General features: G+C 44.8%; 2 protein-coding genes and 1 long non-coding RNA gene across 4 annotated transcripts; all 3 read left to right on the top strand.

Annotated features, from left to right (window-relative positions):
- Nucleotides 1-333: 333 nt before the first annotated feature.
- HOXA6 (homeobox A6) lies at nt 334-3,489 on the top strand. Its single transcript, XM_033164973.1, has 2 exons — nt 334-977; nt 2,654-3,489. The coding sequence occupies exons 1-2, from the start codon at nt 524-526 to the stop codon at nt 2,908-2,910; spliced, it is 711 nt and encodes a 236-aa protein (XP_033020864.1). The 5' UTR covers nt 334-523; the 3' UTR covers nt 2,911-3,489.
- A 1,956-nt stretch (nt 3,490-5,445) lies between these two features.
- HOXA5 (homeobox A5) lies at nt 5,446-8,448 on the top strand. Its single transcript, XM_033164971.1, has 2 exons — nt 5,446-6,167; nt 7,414-8,448. Exons 1-2 carry the CDS (start codon nt 5,465-5,467, stop codon nt 7,662-7,664), a joined length of 954 nt encoding a protein of 317 aa, XP_033020862.1. The 5' UTR covers nt 5,446-5,464; the 3' UTR covers nt 7,665-8,448.
- Nucleotides 8,449-9,484: 1,036 nt separating this feature from the next.
- On the top strand, nt 9,485-20,331 carry LOC117055450. 2 transcript variants are annotated; one of them, XR_004427636.1, is made up of 3 exons: nt 9,485-9,977; nt 19,375-19,482; nt 19,866-20,331. It is a non-coding gene; the product is annotated as an uncharacterized LOC117055450 (long non-coding RNA). The 2 variants fall into 2 exon arrangements; XR_004427635.1 differs by lacking the exon at nt 9,485-9,977 and adding an exon at nt 17,653-18,149.
- Nucleotides 20,332-20,603: the final 272 nt, after the last annotated feature.

The following is a 20,603-nucleotide window of genomic DNA, read 5'->3' on the forward strand; positions in this document are numbered from 1 at the left end:
AGGGGCAATGGGGAGTTTCCTGGGTGCTGCTCCATAACGCCTTCAGTCTAGACACCCCTAACTTTGCAGAGGTGCCTCTTTTGCTTACAGATGCCAGCGGGGCTGTGCTCTGGGTCTCTACAATCACCTTGATTTATTTATCTATACAACAACAACACCACACACACCCCTAATTCCTCTCTAGCCGCCCCCGCCCCCCCGCCTCCAGCTTTTTGGCACAGCGGACGATAACCGCTGTTTCCAAGTTGCCATCCATCTGCCGGGCTCCGGCGGCGGCTGAGATGCGGCGGCTGGGGGGGGGGGGTGTTGTTTGTAACTTTGCTGGTTCGGTGGCGGCGGGTCCCAGGGGAGATGGGCCCTCCGCCGCTCTCTCATTGGTCGCCGAGCCATCAGCTGGTGCTATTTGCTGCTGTCGCTTTTGGCGCTCGGCCATCCAGAAACAAACCACTTCGATGACTACTAATAGTTATAGCCAGATGTACTAATACACAACAAATCACGGTCCGGGATCTGGGGAGAGTCAATGAGTTCCTATTTTGTGAATCCCACTTTCCCGGGGAGCCTGCCTAATGGGCAGGAGTCGTTCCTCGGGCAGATCCCCATCTACCCAGCCGGGTACGAGGCTCTGAGGCACTTCCCAGCCTCTTATGGGGCCGGCAGCCTGCAGGACAAGACCTACTCCTCACCTTGCTTCTATCAACAGTCCACCAACACGGTCATCGCCTGCAACCGGGCATCCTATGAGTATGGAGCCTCCTGCTTCTATCCAGACAAGGACTTGGGCGGCGCCTCCTCGCCCTCCGGCAATGGCAAGCAAAGGGCCAGCCACCTTGGGGACTATGTGCCCTGCTTTGCTTCTGACCAGCAGCAGTACAAGCCCGAGAGCGGGCCGGCCAAAATCCTAAACGAGGAAGGAAGCGACCGGAAGTACAGCAGCCCTGTTTATCCTTGGATGCAAAGGATGAACTCGTGCGCTGGTAAGTCACAGGGATGCGACCAAGAATGAAAGGGGTGGGTGGGCGGGTGAGTGAGGGGGAGAGAGATAAAGGGCTTTCGGGGAGGATGGAGGAATAGGAGGGTTTTTTGAGGGGGGGGGAGAAGCTGGATCTATGAAGACCAGTGTCACCTGCAAGCAAGTGGGTAGACTGAGATTCCTCTCCACGTTCTCCTCTATCCTGACACTTTGCTGGGCGGGGTGAGGTGGGGTGGGGTGGGGTGGGGTGGGGGGTTACTTTGAAGAAGTATGCATTTATTTATTTTTTGAAAGGAAAGGTCGCCTAAATTCTGAGTCAGCGGATAAAGGTTGCAATGCCAAACAATCATACCTGAGAGCCAGTTCGGTATAAAGTACTAAGATTTGATGCTCTTTGTAGGCTTGGATGGTGGTTACTGCTGCTACTAGTACGAAATAATCATTATTAAAAGAAGCCCGCTTCCGTGAGAGCCAAAGACTGATGCAGAGGAATATGCCCTCTGTATTGACTGCTCAATATATTTGCAAGACAGATCCTCTCTTCCCCCTCCCTTCACCCACTCATTAGTGTGTAAGTATTAGCTACTGAATGCACGTTTTCCAGTAATATGTGCACGCACACAAATCATCTACTGGGGGCGGAGGAGGTGGGAAGAGAGGAAACTTGATCAATGGCCAAATTCCCATTGATTTCAACGGATCAGAATTTTATCCTTTGTCCCTCTTAAAGGGGAAGTTTGGAAAGGAGAGGAAAAGACATGCAAAATTTAAACTCCACAACGCATTTTTATTCAGGTTTCTCATAAGTTTACCTTCTCCCTTGTGAGTTTGTTTCTTTTGGGAGTACCACACTGCAGTAAATATAAAACTTTAGGGGTGGGGCTTGTTGCTTTAAGAATGCATATTAGGATTTATTTCTTTGTAATTATACTTCGTTTCTAGGCTGTCATCCTAAGAGCACTTACTTGAAAGTAGGCTTTACTGAAATCAATGGCCTTGCAAATAAATAAGCTCAGGAACTGCTATCTGTTGCTTTCATTATTATGAAAGGTTCGTGGTCCAGACAAAATTAAGCACTTTCAGGTCGCACTTATTTTAAATAGAGCAGAGTTGCGCCTGCTCGAGTATGTCTCTGAAAATCAATGGAGCTGCTTAACTTTGTCCGGATCCTGCCCAGGCACCCTATCGGCGTGATCATAGGCATGTTTACTTATAAGTAGTAGGTCCTGTTGAGTTCAATGGGATTTACTCCCAGGCAGATGGGTATAGGATTGCAGCCTGAGTTTTTGCCGACGCCACAGCGAGATAGAAATGTTACACACCCACCCCACACAGAGTCGGTCACAGCGTGTGCATATGTGTCCGTTTGCGTGCCATATGAGGGCATTTTCTGCGTGTTGAGCGCGGAAATTTAGCACCGATGTCAATACGAACATTCGCTTCCCGAAGTTCTACTACCAACTAGATACCCCTGGGAAACGCTGAGGAAGGGACAGAGCGTTCCCCACGCATCTCGTTATATCCTCCTATGCAAGGATACGGGGCTGGGGTGGGGGGGGGGAGAGAGAGTGGGGGGGACGACACACACACACCAGCGCAGCTCGAAGCCGTTTTCCTCCATTGTTAACAGAAAGCACGAAGGCCTCTCCAACTGAGACCGTCTTGTCTTTCCTTCCATAGGTGCAGTATACGGGACGCACGGCAGACGGGGCAGGCAGACCTACACCAGATACCAGACCTTAGAGTTAGAGAAGGAATTTCACTATAACAGATATTTAACCAGGAGGCGACGGATTGAGATAGCGAACGCTCTCTGCCTCACTGAGCGGCAGATTAAAATCTGGTTTCAAAACAGGAGGATGAAATGGAAAAAAGAAAGCAAACTCATCAATTCCACCCAGCCGGGAGAAGAAACAGAGGAAAAGCCAGGGGAGTAATACAATGCTTACAACGAAGCGGGGGTGGGGAGTTGCCACCATACCCTTTCATTAGTTGCTTTTTTTCCATCTCCCCTTACCCCTCCCCTCTTACGTTCCTCCAGGAATATATAGATATATAGATATAATTCGTATTGTAATGATTCTGACGACTTTCAAAGGCTTGATTAAAATATATACCTATTTATATATATCTATATATATATGCAATTAACTGTGAATTTCTGGATCGGTAGAATAAATGGACATGGAAGGGAGTGGTGTACATAGCCAGGTCTCCAAAGTGTAGGTTAGGGTATGCTTCAGATGGTATCAAGATTCTTTAAAAAAAATCCCACACCAAACAAACTTTGAAGTGGAGCATCGGTGTTAATATGAAAGACTGGAAATTGGTGGAATGTCTTCCAGGGACAAAAAGGGGGGGGGCGGTCGCTTGTTCAGAGGAAAACCTCTATATTCTAGGACGGCCAGAGATGTACAGGCGTCTTATTTATGTCTTTGCTGCTAACTCGGGATAGATTGGTGCCATTGTTCGTCTCATTTTCACCTCAGACCTGAGCCCATTCATTCAGATTTTTTAAAAAATAATAATAAAAAAGACTCCATGATTAAAGTTGCCACCCTGGCAACTTTATGGCACCGAAATATTACAGTACAGATTAGGAAAAGCGTGTTTCCTTGTACATATGATTGAAATATATAGTTAGGATCCCACCCGACCAAAAAAAAAAAAGAGGGAAAGGGGAAATTTCAATAATGAGATTAAGCGTTTTTCTGTTTTTTTTAAAAAATACAGCTTTGAAGTGTTGATGAACCGCTATGGATGTTTCAAAATGGCCACATATTTGCGTCCTGTTTTGTTTTAATTAGCAAAAAGCCTGCATTAAAAAAAAAAACCTCACAGAGCTCAAAATACTGTTATTAAAAGCACAAAAAGTGAAGAGAGAAGTATCTCCAGGCAGGCAGAGATGGGTAGAGTTCGAATTAGAGGAGAGTGTGTGTGTGTGTGTGTGTGTGTGTGTGTGTGTGTACACACGTATATGCACGCACACAAACACAACTTGACTATCGAGGGTGACTTTCATTTCTTAGTACAGTTGAAGGAGTAGGCAGAATACTGAATCGTGGCTGTTTCTCCAACACCCCCCCCCCTTCACATTTGGTTAAATTTCTAAACAACGACAGTAAATAATGTTGGTGATGGAAGTAAAGTCGAAATGTAGCTACTATTCCATGCTTTCATTGTTAATGTGTGGAAGTCTGGCGCAAGCACGGTTTGCTTTAAATAACAGTGACAGTGAAAATGTGTCTTTATATATGGGATTAAGTGTGTTTGGCGTCCTCTGTGTATATGTGGAAATTCAAAGGTCTTTTTCGATACTATGAAAAGTGTACTTTTTGGGCAATGACTCTGAATACCAATAAAAGTGAAATAGTGAAAACCTTCCCCTCAAAAGATCACCATCACTATATATAAATTTCTTGTTGTAGTTGAGAAATTGGGTGGGGGAGGGAGAGAATAAGCCATGGTGTAATAAAATGATACTGGGGTTTGCTTGCTTTTAGTTCCAGGCTGTTTAAAGGAGGCTTAGAGAACAGCTCAGCTGAAGGAAAATTTGAAATCGGCACTGATCTTGAAAAATACACAGCGATCGATCCTCCGCCACCCCTTTTATCCTGGTTTTTCAAGCGCCTGAGAAAAAGGACACCCTAGTAATTGTTGCTAGAATGTTGGGGTTTATTGCTTTCCTCTAATTGGCTTCAATAATTATTAGTCTTTTCCCTTCCTCCCGCAAAATAAATCCCTATATATATATATATGGCTCTCTCTATTTATATAGCTTTTCTTTGTAAAGAATCTCTAGCAGAATGGGGGATGTTAGAAAATAATACAGGAATGTGCAAGATTAAAATGAATTTTATTGAAAAGGAAAGGTTGAATATATTATTTCTCCCCTATGCTTCTGAATTCTTGCTGGTTTTCTGATCTGGAGCCGATAGCCCTTAAAAATTGGTCCATGCTAATGGAACTGTGTGAGAGATGCCATAATTTTGCTATAATGGGCTGTAACCTCGATTCGACCCCAGACTTGCGAGTAAGCCCCTGACTGGGGCGGGGGGGGGGGTGTTGCGGAGGTGAAGATCCCGCTTTCCTCCAGAGGGTGGCGCACGAGGCCGACTGACAGTCGCGAGCTGGCGGCTGGGTGCGCGCGCCGGCGCGCGCGCCCCAGCCCTTCCAGCATCCACCCAAACTCCCCCATTTAGTGCACGAGTTTACCTCTAGAGGTCATCAGGCAGGATTTACGACTGGACAACAAAAGCACGTGATATGAAGCCGTACCCCATATTTGGGTGCCTACGTAGGAGGGAACCAAGTACATGTCCCAGTCATTTCCATAATTCATCATAAATTGTGCTAGGGTGCTATAGACGCACCAAAAAACGAAGCAAAGAGCCACAAATCAAGCCCCCCGATCAAAAAAAAAAAAAGCAACAAAAAATCCCAACCAACAACAACAACAAAAAATCATCATCAACAACAAAAAAAACACAAATGAGCTCTTATTTTGTAAACTCATTTTGCGGTCGCTATCCAAATGGCCCGGACTACCCGTTACATAATTATGGAGATCCCAGTGCCGTGAGCGAGCAATTCAGGGACTCCGCCAGCATGCATTCCGGCAGGTACGGCGGCGGCGGCGGCGGCGGAGGCTACGGCTACAATGGCATGGACCTCAGCGTCGGCCGCTCGGCTTCCAGCCACTTTGCGGCAGGGGGCCCCTCGGAGAGGGCTCGCAGCAGCTACCCCGCCAACGCTGCCCCCGAGGCCAGGTACGCCAGCCGGGCGGCGGCGGGGGCTACGGGGGCCACTCACTCGCCTCCGCCTGACCCTCTGCCCTGCGCCGCCGCCGCCGCCGCTGCTGCCGCCGCCGCCGCGGCCACCTCGCCTGTCAGCGGCGACGCTCATCACGGCGGCAGCGTGAAAAACTCCACGGCCAACTCGAGCAGCACTTCGTCCACTTCCAGCAGCGGCGCCAGCAGCAGCAGCAGCACCAGCGCCAGCAACATCGCCAGCAGCACGGGCAACAACCCTCACCACCTAGGCAGAGAAGGGCTCAGTACGTCGCCAGGCACAGAGGAGGACGCCCCGGCCAGCAGCGAGCAGGCGAATCCCCAGCAGAACGACCAAAGCACAGCTCCACAGCCGCCACAGCCCCAGATCTACCCCTGGATGAGAAAACTGCACATAAGCCATGGTAAAAAGCATGCCCAGATTACAATATCTATGTATGAGAGAGGGGGTGGGGAGGGGGGGAGTGTGTGTCGAGGGAGAGAGAAGGTAGATTGTTTGCAAAATAGAAAACGCGGTGGGCAAGAAATGTGCTTTCTCTTGCTCTCTGTGTTTCTCTGCCTGCTTGTCTGATCATCTGGTCTATGCGGAGGAAACCCCCCCCCCCCAAAAAAAACCCGTCCCTCCTGGAAAAGGCAAGTGGGACTTTGGAAATCGGGGTAGGGTGAGCCAAGCTCTCTTTAATAACTCTTCTAAGTCTCCCGGACTGTGATGTGTAATTGAAATTTGGGGGGAGGGGAGAGAGAGAGAGAGAGAGAGAAAGCGTGTGTGTGAGAGAGAGAGGGGGGGGGAATCTTGAATAGTGCGTGTCAGTCCTTGTAATTTATGACGAGGAACGTCCAGTGAAAAACACCGTTACTAATTATATCAAAAAAGAAGTTGAGTAAATAATGTGTGTGTGTGTGTGTGTGTGTGAGAGAGAGAGAGAGAGAGAGAGAGAGAGAGAGAGAGAGAGAGAGGTTGTTTGTGGGGGGGGAAAAGATTTTTTATGGGAGGGAAGGAAGTCGAGGGAAAACTTAAGACAGGAGGTTGCAGGGGGGTAGCGGGGGGGGTTAGTCCTGCAGTTCATAGTGCACTTGGAAATTCTTCCCAGTGACTCCCAAATAAAGTGTGTTTAGATCAGGAGTGGGACTAGAACTTCAGAGGGTGCTTAGTTTGGGTGCTTATGTTTGTGTGAAACTCACTCTAGTAACAACTTCCCCACGATCCCTAAGCATACTGTCAGGAGGAAGTAAGTTCTCATGAAGCCAAATGGTTTTCTTTTCTTTTACTTGCGAGTAGTAATATATTAAGGATCGGGGGTGCAGAAGGGGGCTCCCATCCTGTCTTCCCCAGATTAAATAAAATTCCTCAGAAGAGGCAAAGGGGAGGCTACTCAAATTCAGAGCCCGGGATATTATTTAAGGGAAGGGGAGAAGAGATAGATGGGGGTGGGGTGGGGAGAGAGAGAGAGGGAGAGAGGGAGAGAGGGAGAGAGAGGAGAAGGAACTACTTGTTGATCATTTTCTCCCAACTTAACGCCCAAACCAAATAGAGAAGGAAATCAGGGAGAGAAAGATTGGAGAGGAAGAATCCAGGGTGGCGGCGGTGGAATGTCCCCTCTTGCCAAAAAGGTCTAAACCGTGTCCTCCCCTTTCTATTTTTTGTTGCAGACAACATAGGGGGTCCCGAAGGGAAAAGGGCTCGGACTGCTTACACCCGCTACCAGACCCTGGAGCTGGAGAAAGAGTTTCACTTCAATAGATACCTGACCCGCAGGAGGAGGATTGAAATAGCACACGCTCTTTGCCTCTCAGAGAGACAAATCAAGATCTGGTTCCAAAACAGGAGGATGAAATGGAAAAAGGATAACAAGCTGAAGAGTATGAGCATGGCAGCCGCGGGAGGAGCCTTCCGCCCTTAAGAGGAAAACCCCCCCGGCCCTGAAGCTGCTGCTGCTGCTGCTCCTTCTCCTTCTTCCTTCCCCGGAAAAAAAACAAAACAAAAAAACCCGAGTAACTGAGCAGTATTATAATTGAGCTGACCCTGCGTGGAATGTCAGTAGCCTCTTCTCGCTCTCGCCTTCCTTCTGTCCCTCGTTCTGTATACCAGATTGACTTGCTCCAACTTCTCTGGGAGGCTGAAGATCCCTCGCCCATCGTTTCACCCTGAGCCTGTTTTAATTGAGCCCCCCACCCCACCCCCCCGCCCGCGTCTCTCTCTTCCTCTCTCTCTCTCTCTAGCGCGTGTTACGAGTAGATCTGCTTCCCGTGCATTTTATGTCTTGAATGGCTTTTGTCTTGAAGGGGGGAAAACAATGTAGATGTTTTAACTTATTTATATGAAGCGAGTGGTGTTACTTGAAGTAACTGTAAAGTGGGAGGGGGGAACCGGGGGGGGGAAGAAACCCTAGACAAACACAAAAGTAAAGGAGGACGATCTGTTCCCTCGTTCGCTTCCCCCTCAACTCCTTCCTTTCCGGCTCCCACACACCCCACAAGCCCTGTTTGATTCCCAATGTTCTCTCTCTCTGTGTGTTGCACTTGCTGTGCTTTGCTGTGCATGTGTGTTCAAAACGTGTCAGTGTCTGTATAGCTCCAAGCTGTGGCCGAGATTTCCGATCAGAAACGACCTATCTTATTCCCTGTGTCCATTAATGGCTGTTGTAGAGGTGAATATGACGAAATACAAAACGGAACGTGTCCTAACGTGTAGTGAATAGTGAATCTGTGACGAAAACTGTGATTCCAGACAGTATGTCCTTTGCTTGTGCCTTTGTATATGACTCTCTTTGCACGAAGTCTTAGAAGTGGCTTTTTTATTAAGCGCAGCTTCAGTAACGTATTCCCCCCCCCCCCTTCTCTCTTATAGCTTCCTTTCTTTCTTTTGGTGAACAAAGTTACACATAGAGTCAAAGTCTGGCTGTTTGAGCAAATAATATTAATATTAATATTAATAATAATAATAATAGCAACAACAACAACAACAATAATGTGATCGGCTTTTGAAAAGAAATTGTTTTTTTTTTAAATAACTGACTGGAAAAAATAAACTTTCTATTGTAAGGGTTTCCCCCCTTTCTTTCTTCCCCATCGAAACCACCCCCCCTTTTTGTTTTTAATTTTACTTCTGCGGGTAGTTTGGTTTCTACCCTAACGAAGGTGCCCTCCCTCCTTAGCTTCATCACTCTAACGGGAGCAAAGTTGGAGAAGAACCTAACCCACATTCAAAGTAGATGCAGACATGATTGCCCCACATCCCTTGGAATTGTAAAGTTATTCTTTGGATGGAGGGCTTGCAATAACAGACCCCTCAGCCAACTCCTTGTCTTGGAAGTGGGGTGGGAGGGAGAAGGAATGCCCCAAACTTCTGCTTTTTCTTGGCTGGGGAGAAAAGAATAAGAAGAAGAAGAAGAAGAAGAAGCCTGTCCTTTCTTCAACAACATTATCATCTCCAGAACCTGCTTTATACTATCTCCTTCGGTTCAAGTTAAAGAAAGCTAGACCTGCCAGAAAAGGCAAAGTAGAAACTCTTGCATCTGTGAGCACTAGTCCAACATGGGGGGGGAAAAGTATTAAAACAAACCAGATACACCCACCTTCTTATTCTGCACTCTTAAGAAAGGTATTGGGGAAGGGTTTTGTGGCTGTTGTTGCCCGGGTGGGGATAAATTCCACCCTTCGACATAACATTTATTTATTTGTTTGTTTGTTTATTTCCGCTACAGCTACCTTTTTTTTCTTTCTTTTTTCTTTTGCTAGGAAATGTAACGTTACTTACCCTCACCAGGGCTTGAATGGTTAACTCTCCCGAGCTTCTAAGCGCAACTAAAGCTTTGCACATTTACAGACGGCTTTACATTGATGCCTTCCCTTAAAAGTTATAAAACAGTAAACTTTATAAGCCCCAGTTCCGGCTATATGACATTTGGGTGCCAAATGAATAGGGTTTTGTCTATGAATTAGATCGTAAAATCATCCATAGCACAGACAGATAGGCTCACTGGCTATAAAAAGTCACGTGGTGCCATTAAAGTAAGTTTTATGGTTTTGGGGAGTTGTCATCCAACATTATATACCACATAACATATAATCACACTGACGATGGACTTCATTTGACTCTTTTGCAGGCTACGTGCGCCTCCTGGCCATTCAAATTGTCAGGTTTAGGTACAGAAGTATCCATTCCCCCAAGTTCTCAAATACTCTCTGAAAAAAATGGCTCATTGCAAGTTAAGGTAAGTTTCGTACACAAGTTGCTTAAGTTTATTTGTACAGTGGAGAGCTCGACTGTCGTTGCCTGGCTCCTTCTTAACGCTGCCCCGTTGATTCGGAAGGGGAGAAATAATATGTGAGGGACGCAGGTTACAGTGGGTGCGGGACCGTTGTCCCTCCTCCCCATTTTTATCTAACCTCTCCTTTTTAAAAATTTATCCGTCAAATCCAGGCAAAACCACAATAAGCGACTTTGGCAGAGATGGATTTTGAGGCCTAACTTTAATTACTTTGACTACGGCGGATGATAATGACTTCCTTTGCTTCATGAACTTTTCCGTGCCCAGTGATTTTGTTTATTGAGGGGGCAGAGAGTCCGCAGGCGATTTTTTTTAAAAAAATGTTTTAATGAAAGGAACATAGATCTGGCTATATCTGTAGACTGGGCATCCCTATCTTTGTGGGGCGGGGTGTGTGTGGAATTGCTGCAGTCGTGGGTTTTCCAAGCGGGCGAACTTATCGTCTCTAAAAGAGGACAAGGAAGGTGCGCTCCAAGTCTGACTTTACGTGGTTAAGGTTCTTTGAGACTTATCTCTCCTCCATAATTACCCCTGCCTACCTATATACGCAATTTACACCCTTACCGTAGATTCCCCACGACCCCAGTGCCTTCATTTCCCGCTGGTTCCTTTATTCCTTCCCATGAAGGAACAAATTGACTCTAACTTTTACAGGAGATTCTACGTGCCATTAGAGTGCTTGGAATTATGAAGGATACGCATAGGTTTATAGGCGATAGTAAATAACCCCATTTATATAGATAACCACACACACACACACACACACACACATTACTGGCTGGGAATTGCTGGGTAGGCCCCAGCTGCCTGTTTATTTCAACATTCTTTTTTTTCTATTTAAGTAGACTCTTCTCACTAGAGTGTGATTGCTCAGCAATAAACTTTATGACCGGATTCAACTTTAAGTCTTTGAATTTCCAGGGTTGAAAGAGAGCGTGAAAGAGCATCCTTTTTTCCACTGCCCTTCTTTTTGTTTTGTTTTGTTATTTCCTTTTCTTTCTTCTCCCCTTCTTTGTACTGCCAGAGCCAAATCCTGGAAATCCTTGCTCACACGAGCAGCTTTTAAGTCTTATCTGTTGCATCTTTGGAGCGCCTTGTAGCTAAAAGCCATGCAGGTGATTAAGAATTGGCAAGATAGGACCCTACTCTTTTTGAAAAAGAAAGTAAGAGGGGCCCGTATAAATGGGCTCATACACTGAGGTGACCCCACTTGTGGTTTGAAACGATCTCTCCCCCAATTCCTGCCTTTTAAAAAAAACAACTAACAGATTGTTATCAGCGTGTGGGGTTCTAGAATATGCTTTTCCACTCTTATATCGCTTTGGACATCAGAGGAAAAGACGGTGTTGTCAGAAAACATAATAGCGTAATATAACATAAGCGTGCCCTGTACTAGTTGCTGTTTGGAAAGAGATAATTCTGATGAAGGATATTTTTTTCTTTTGTAATCTTAGAAGATTGAGAAACTTGCAGCAATAAGAAAATATATATTTTAACACTTCAAATATTTTATACATTTCTCTGAATACAGATGGATACGCTAGCAATGCAATAAACTGAGTGGGGAGGAGCAGTTTTTAATTATACATTTAGTCCAAGCCTATGTGGCAGAATTAATCACACGGAACCGAATGCTAATAGTAGCTGGCATTTTCATGGTATTTACTTTCCTACATCTTAAATAGTTAGCAATGCGTATACACGTGTTTGAAAATATGACTAGAATTTTTTCAGTAGAAAAAAATAAGGATTTAAATATAATGGATATCTGCTAAAGAGAAACAGATGACTGAATTACAAATCCATAATCCAGTTAAGAGAAGGACCTGATTTTACATGTGTGTGTTTTTTAATCCAACGGGACTATTGTTGGACTCCTAAAGCATTTACGTACTGGGAAATTCGAGTCCAGGCATTCAAGGGAATATTTCCCCAAGTAAAATATCACTGAAATCCAGGTGCTAATCTACTTCAGTTTACATAAACTGAACTTTAGCTTCTGTTTCCTAGTGAAAAACAAGGTACAGTTTAAGCTCATTCGGGGCTGGATGTGATCTCATCGTCTTGGATGGGACCATCTGAAGGTTGTGGTCATTCTGCTCCATACCCAGGCAGAAGAAAATTGTACTGAAATATGTTGGATTTAAGTCAAAATAATTCAGGAATGGAGTAGGGAAATCTTGATGTCGTCTGATTTTGTAACTGGGGGGGGGGGAAACAATTCATTGAGCTGAATGCTTAGTTAACTCTTACCGTGGCTACCTAGCCATCCAGCCTTCTGATTGCTAGTTGACTGAATGGATACTAGCCAGTGAAACACATACAGCTTTGTGAACAACGTAATTTAGGCTATAATCCTATACTCACTTCCCTGGGAGTGAATCCCATTGAACTCAACGAGATTTACTTCTGAGTAGACACGTAGGGTCACACTATTAGGCAAAATTCCTCAAGCACAAAAAAAACCAAAATAAAAAAAGTCAACCCCTAAACAAAAGATAAATTCATTGAACACGCGAATAACTAAGGCAATTGTCACTATTTTAAAAATATTTCTAGTTTTCTGTCATGCCACCTTGAAACACTCTACCGAATAACCTAGGCAAAACACATTCACACGAAACTCCACAATGTAAGGCCCATTTTAAAATAATATTGTATGTATATTTAGTGCAAGTATATCTGATGGTGAGGACTGTCCGTATCACTGTTACTTTCTTTCTCTGACAACTGTATGGTTTATTTTACTTAAATTACCGCGAGCAATTCTGAACATTAGAAGTACTTCGTTGGCCCAGATGTAAGCACCAGCGCCATTAAAGGTTAGACAAGGGTGTGTGTGTATATAGCAAGGGCGTCGGAAGACTTCACTTTCTTTAAAGCCTAAAATGGCTTTTCTAAGTCACATGATTCGATGGTTTGCGCGTGCCCCTCACTACAAAGCATCATGGGAAAATTATTAGTGGCGTTACCTTAACGAATTAATTTCCTTGTTTTCAAAAGAGTGAAATTGCCAGTGTTTTCTACCTTATCTGTCCAGCTTTCAGCATTGCATTCTAATATCGAGGACATAAGCATTTTGTGCCCTTGGATTGCATGTTTCCTGTAATCCCTCTCTTTCTTCCCCTCTTTCTTCTGATTTCATCTGATCTGTATAATTCGGCCTTTGGGAGTTTTTTGTTCTTTCTATCCCCTCTGATCACATAACCTCTATTTTTCGCAGGCTTTATTTTCACGATTCTCCAAAATCCTAGTAGTTTCCCTGGCGGCTAGCGTTTCTCCAAAACAGCTCCTCCACAATCACAGGGCTGTATGGTTTGCATATTGGACGCAAACAATGCACTGTGATCTCAGAGAGAAAGACACCATGATTTCCAGAGGGCGTCTCTTTCCAGGGAGCCTAAGGGATCTGTCCCCTTCTTTTCCTTCTACACATAACCCTCTGAAATGAGCTTTTCAATAATAATATTTGTTATGAAGGTTATTGGGTAATTATTGCAGTTTTTGTGAAACAGTCCTTGCTCGAGGTGAAGTCTGTCTCTGGATAATAAATGGCAGCCCTCGCAGTTCATTGCCAGGTTAAGTAAATGCAGAAACTAAGATAAATCTGCACACTCCAGAACTCGCCAGCAGAGCTCGCTTTAGACCAAGTTCACAGTCAACTTGCTTTCTCCGTGGGGCAAGGCTTCTCAACTCCGTTGGATCAGGGTCTTTATTAAATAAATAAGATGGCACAATGGCCAGCCTGGATAAATTGCCCGGTCACTGCGCACCACTTCGCATCCAGAATTTACACATCTACCAATGGAAAACACATCGTTCCTTTCAGTATAATCCAGTTAATCTCCCACGCTGGTGTCTGGGCATTGCGTTTGATTTTAGAATTCGGTTTCAGTGTTGGAAGCCTTAAAAGCAGTTGAGGCTGCTCTTAAAAACAACAACAACAACAACTAACCCCCCCCCCCCCAGCAATGCTGCATTCCCTTAAAATCTTAGCGAAAAGGGAAACAGTCAAGGCTTGATGGCAACAAACAAGGGAGCAGGAGATTCTTTTAAGGAGATAGGAGCTGCTCCGCTTTTGTATATCTCTGTGGTTGGGGCGTAACAACTCTAGGTCAAAAAGTTGAGGGTCAAAAGTTTACGTTGTGCGCCACTCTTAGTCATGCGCCCAGACAGAGTTTGATGTCAATGTTATAGCCAAGATCTTGACTATCAACACAAAAGATAAAATAGCTTAGAGTTAGGCGTGTATCATAGTATGGACTCCAGGTGAACTCTAGTGGTTGAATGACCTCAATTACCGAGGAAAGGATAGAAAATCCCTCTTTTCAAAGAGTAATGCACGTTGTATTTCATCTTGAATTATCAACCACATTCCCCCCCCCATTGAATATCGTTGGCTGGCAGATGCATCAGGTGAATGCGGGCGCACATTCCTCCCCCCCCCCCGCCGCCCAGGCAACTGCGCATACATGCACCACCACCAATGCATTTTAAAGGTTCGTGCGAGTCCTATCAGCGTCCATTGGAAATTTCCATTGGATTTTAATTGTTCTGAATCTCATTGAAGTGTACTCTTGTTCACAGAAGCGTATGCCATAGTACAATTGTCTGGCTTTTAAGTGCCACAGTACTCTGTTTTGTGTGTGTGTTCGGTTTTGCTACAACAGACTAACACAGCTAGCCCTCTCAAAAAGGCTCAATGAGGTGCCAGTTGAGTCCTTAACTGCCCAGTTGGTACCAGAAGACTGCCCGCTGGTTGATAGCAATATCTGAGGAAACGAGTAGACTGAGATGACCATCTCACTGCCGGATACCGCAGGAGCACAAAATACAAGCATGACAATACTAGAGAAAACAGAATAATAATAATAAAAATCCTTCCAGTAGCACCTTAGAGACCAGCTAAGTGTGTTCTTGGTATGAGCTTTCGTGTGCATGCACACTTCTTCAGATACACTTCTTCAGATAGATGTATCTGAAGAAGTGTGCATGCACACGAAAAATCATTCCAAGAACAAACTTAGTTGGTCTCTAAGGTGCTACTGGAAGGAATTTCTTATTTTTTAATTTTGTTTTGACTATGGCAGACCAACACGGCTACCTACCTTATACTGTACTAGAGAAGTCCAGTTATGCTGTCTTTCTGAGTGAAAGTTAAGGAATGACGCTATGCAAATTGCATGTCTCCCCCCTCCCCCCATCCTTTAGGGTTATACGTTTAATAAGAAATATATAGCTTCACTCTTTTGGCCGCCTTATTTAGCCACAACGAAGCTTTATTTTTTCCTTCTTTTTTCAAAGCGTGTTTGTAGCTGAATAACTAATTATTTCAAATAGTGAAGTATTGATTATTTATTTAGCTATGAGTAGGATTGCTTCCTGAGATGGATTTTCCGTTTTCACTGTGTTGCCAGGTGTTTTGTTTCTTTTGTGTATATATATATATATATATATATATATATATATATATATATATATATATATATATATATATATATATATATATATTAACCTGAGAAGGTGCGTTTTTCAGTCCTAAGAAATACAGAATATTTCACAGAGATCCAGTGAGTGGTTTATTACTAAGCAAATACATAGGAGAGATTCCTCCTTTCTGAGGTGTCCAAACAGAGATAACGTGCAGGAGAAAGTAAGCAAATTATTATTAGAAGGCTTTATCAATGCTTTGAAAATACACAAAGAACTAGAAAACACCTCCCTGTACGACAAGAAATAGTTTTAATTATAAGGCGAGGACGTTGGGCTTCCGGGAAATATATTTGCAATATATTTTGATTTTTCATCAGCGACCTTCTCTTGAAAATTCCCTTTGCAACGTCGTCCTCCCCGTCTCCTATATGTGCTTTTGCACTGGAATTACCACTGTAAGGTGGAGGGGGTGCTATCCACAACACACTGTTAAAAACACGCCTCTCCTATTTCGGTTTTGCCCTTGAAATACTGCATTGCCTATTTGGAAATTTAATTATAGGAAGCATGAACATTGCAAGGCGGAATGTTTGCCTAAACGTCCCTTTTATATACAGAGGACCAGGGAGACTGTTTGGAAGACAACACTTCTTTGACTCCGCCTGTCCTGAAAAACTTGGCTTAAAAAAAAAAAGAGGGAAGGAAAAAAGGAGAATAAGATCTCTGTGGAAATCAGCAAAGCGAAACCTGGCTTTCTTTCCCAAGGACTCCTAGTGCCAATTTATTTTGCTTCCATTTAAGGTGGAATTTTGGGCGGGGGTTGGGAGTAGGGACAAGTTTTTTTTTTCAAATACGGAATATTTCCAAAAGGGCTTCAAAGTGCATCTGGAAGTAGTATTGCCTTCTCAAGTCGTTTTCTATTCATTCACTCATATTTTTTTTAAAAGGTAAAAATAAAAACGACACAGTGGGCTTTTGTTGCTTTGATCGGAGTCATACCCATATAGTCGGAGGGTCCTACCTCTAGCGCAGCACAGACACTGGTTCTTGGTGCGTAACGTGACCTTTGAAAAAGATTAGCCTTCTCAGCCTCAAATGTAGATGCCAATCGCCCCATCTTCCCCTTCTTTAGAAATGTGCTTGTTTACGGTCCTGGACGACCAGGACCTCAAAGTCTAGTTGCCAAATACACACACACACACGAGTTAGATCCTTATAAATAAAATCACCAATATTTCGGAATGGGGGGGGGAGGAGAGCATCCCAACCTCTTGTCCCACGAATGAACTCCATCACACCATCCAGTTCCCTGGTAGGACCTTTTGCTGATTCAAAGGAAGTTTAGGATAAACGCAGCCGCTGCATTACCACAACGTTTACATGTTTTCTCGCACGGCCGCCTTAAGATTCCTTCCCCATTTGCGAATAAGTGACCTGCCCAGAGCCTCTCTCTGCCCCTTGCTATTTTTTTTTTTTAAGACGCTCTTAAAGACCTCGTGGAGGGGAAGGGGAAAGGGAAAAAAAAACCCCTAAGTCCAAGGCCGAGGTGAACTTCAGGTCAGCGCGTCTAACAAATATGAAAATGTCGCTTGGCGAAGGGCACGCCTTGTTATTTAACAAAGACTGTCAATGTGTAAGATTAATAAGAAACAAAATGCGCCCGGTGTCACTTTTCGGTCACTTTGAAACTTGGGGCAGGCTTGCATTCAAGAGTGAAAGCTGGGTTAAATATATTCAAAATGCCTCGAATCAAATTCAAGCCAGGCTGCCGGGTGTCGCTCTCCACCGCCACCCCCCTCCCGCCCGCGTCTCTATTGCTCGCTCGCTCTCTCCCTCCTTCCCTCCCTCCCAGGCGCGTGGGCAACTTGGAAAGTTTAATTGCATAGATTATCTATAAAAGCGCAACCTAAGATTGCGATGCGCGCGCACACATCTATATTTACACTCTGAACTTGCTCGGGGTTGGCACTCTCCGCTTATCCATTTTACTTGGTTTGCTCCAGTTCTGGGACCGACTCCTGTTTCTTGGGAACTCGGATTTATCTTGCCATCAACTTTCATTTCGGTCGATCTTCCACGTTCTTCACTGGTTAGCTGCTAAACTTCAGCCTCCCTTCATCGGTGATGATGATGAGGTTTTGGTGCTGAAATCCCCCTCACTGAAATGTGTGTGGTTTTTAAAAAAAAAGGGGGGGGGAGGCGATGCTCTGAAGCAGTTTCAGGAGGCCAGGGTTCAGGGTTCGGTGTAGGTTCGTTCAGGGATTTGCTCCGCGGAGCCATAAATCTCCGGAGGGAGTGGGAGGGGAGGCTTAACGTGGAAACCGCCGCATATGAGATAACAACCTGGTGGTCTTGGCTGGGCTCTTGTTTATGATATGTAAACCGCAAAGACGAGGAACAGGCCCATCTCTGCAGCCTGATACAATCCCGTGGAGGTGGGGGGGGGGGGGAGAAACCCCGGCTGCTCCCGCAGCTGAGCAGTTTAGGTCACCTTGGAGATTTACAGCCCCAGCTCCAGAATCGTATTCATTGCTTGTTGCAACTGAGCAAAGGAGACACCCAGTGGAAAGCAGACCAGGGGAAAACAGACCAGGCTCTGAGATACAATCAGGAGAGCTAATATTAAACAGCCCCTGGGACGTTATCCGAAGGTAATAATCAGCAGACAAAAAGAGAGAGAAGGTACCTGCTTTCCTTGTATTGTTGTGGTTTCTTTTCTTTTCTTTTCTTGTTTTGTTTAAAAACTAAAAACAAAACCTGCGGTTTTGACGCATGGTGGTTTTCTGGTATTTACTATCGCCCTCAGATGCAAGGGCACCGCTTTTTCTCTCGAGGGGAAATTGATAGTGTTTATGTCAGAGGTGCATCTTGCAGTGTTTCTGTGCCAGAATCGCACCGTCCGCTTCAGTGTGTGTGAGAAAAGGGGAGGGAAAAGCGAAACCAAACCCTGCGCCTTTGCTTTAGCCGTTTAACACCACCATGTGCTTAACTGTTGCTGTTCGTAAGTGGCAAAAAAAACCTCCCCAAAGGGGCAGCTTTGCATCCCGGTCTACTATTCCGTGAAACCATAAAACGGGACTGGAGCCGGTTGTCATTCCTACAAATGTCACAGGCGCGCAATCAGCGTTAAAAAAACAAGTGTTGGATCCTGCTATTTGACTTCCGCATATTCTGCGGGTGTTTTACGGCCTGCCACTCGCCAGTGGCATCATATTTGCTTCCACAGTGTATGGTGCATTCGAGAAAGCTTTGCATACATAGAATATCCATCGGAGATGTGCAAAGGGGGGGGGGTCTCTTGCCATTTCCAGGACGGAGGTATTTCCGATAGTATCTGGAAACCAGCACATTATTATTATTATTATTATTATTATTATTATTATTACTACTACTACTACTACTACTACTACTACTACTACCATTATTGTTGTTATTATCGTGGAACAAGGTCTCAGCAGTTTAAGGGAGACGCACAGAGAAGAGGAAGGGAAATTCAACGAGAGCATAAAAACGGGACCTATTGAGCGCACTGACACACAAAGAAATGTAGCTGGTTAATCTAGATGCAATCGTCATCCACGTGAGCGCTATGAACGGTTGATACAACCGAAAAAGTCATCAGTCCACACTTCGAGTGAAATAATCACGATGAGAATGAACACTCCTATTATATGGATCTTTTTCTTAAAACTAAACTGGTTCTTTGGGAAGAGGGCAGAGCAGCGTTTCATCAAGCAATAATAATTCTTATTATTTTTAAGTAATATTAATAATATATTAAATGGGTGTGTCTCTAAAGGCTCAAATATTAAAAGCGAAGGTGGGTCACTAGACCTACCAAGCGGTTGAATTAATATATACTTTATTTAAAGGCTAGTTTAACGTCCAGATTTCAATTACCCCCTAGGTCAGGCCATCGCCTCCTTTTCCTTCCTGTCTTGCAAACGGATCAATTTCCAGCAATCGTAACACAAGTCGAAGAGACTATTCACGACGCTCAGCTGCAATGTTTACGGTACTTGTGAAAGATAACAGTGCATTCTGTTTTAAATAACCAATTCCTCTCCATTTCTCCCTCTCTCAAAGGGAAATATTGTTTCCTGGGCACTAGATAGCTTTATTTATTTATTTAGGAATGTGAATGGGTTTAATTCTTGATCTTAACTGCCTCTCTAATCTGCTGAAGGTTTTGATTAAAATCTATTCACCTTAAAAAAAGAGCCTTTCTATATTGCCCTCTCTATCTAATGACATGCCCCCGCAGCTCCAAATTTGCCACGGGGTGGAAGATTTTAAAAATAATTAAATTATCGTAAAAGAGCAACATTTAAAAGCCCCCGGGAGGTATCAGAGAGAAACAAATAGCCAGTTGCAATTAGGTGGTCTCTGTTTTCATAGGATCGACTGGTCTCATTGATTGCACTGCTACCGTCCAATCACTCATTGATGCCCCCGAAATCCGGCGAATCTATCACGCGATCTCGGTTGCCCTTTTATGTCTCGGGAGGACACTGCGTTTTCTTTGCTCTCAATGACTTGGTAAGGGCTGGAGATACAGAGAGCGAAACCGTAGGCTGCGTTTGAAGTTCGGTTTCAGATACATATACAATGCTGGCGCTCAGTCCACTTTGCTCACACTGTTGCTACCAACGGCCTGGTGCTTGTGGTCAGAAATAGCACACATGCGCAAGCTCCCAGCTTGTGTTCAGGAGGATGTGTTCAGGATTACTGCATTCCGGAATAAGGACTACCTACCCTTGGTTCCCTCCTCATGATAGCACACAAGGACGTCTTCTGCGACATACACTTTTGGGCTGCCCCAGATCACTCCCTAAACCACCCTGAGCCTAAGTAGCACATAGCTGTTTTAAGGGGTACGACCGTGCGTGGTTAGTCTTAGGTGACCTAGCATGTCAAGAAAGGATCCCTCGCTGCTTTCACTGGGGAAACTCGCTCAAAGCAGCAGCCCCCTCGTTGCAGGAGAAACCTGCAGCTTACATGGCTCGTAGGTTTTCCTCTCGGCCTAATTCTGTAGTTAGGCCGCTTGCACCGACTTCGGTTCTGACTGCCGCTGTCTGGAGCGCGCAGAAAGGAATCTCCAGCTTCTCCTTGCCTCTGCCGCGAGAAAGGCAAGAC

The sequence above is a fragment of the Lacerta agilis genome, chromosome 12, assembly GCF_009819535.1.
Source record: "Lacerta agilis isolate rLacAgi1 chromosome 12, rLacAgi1.pri, whole genome shotgun sequence".
NCBI classification, from domain to species: domain Eukaryota; kingdom Metazoa; phylum Chordata; class Lepidosauria; order Squamata; family Lacertidae; genus Lacerta; species Lacerta agilis.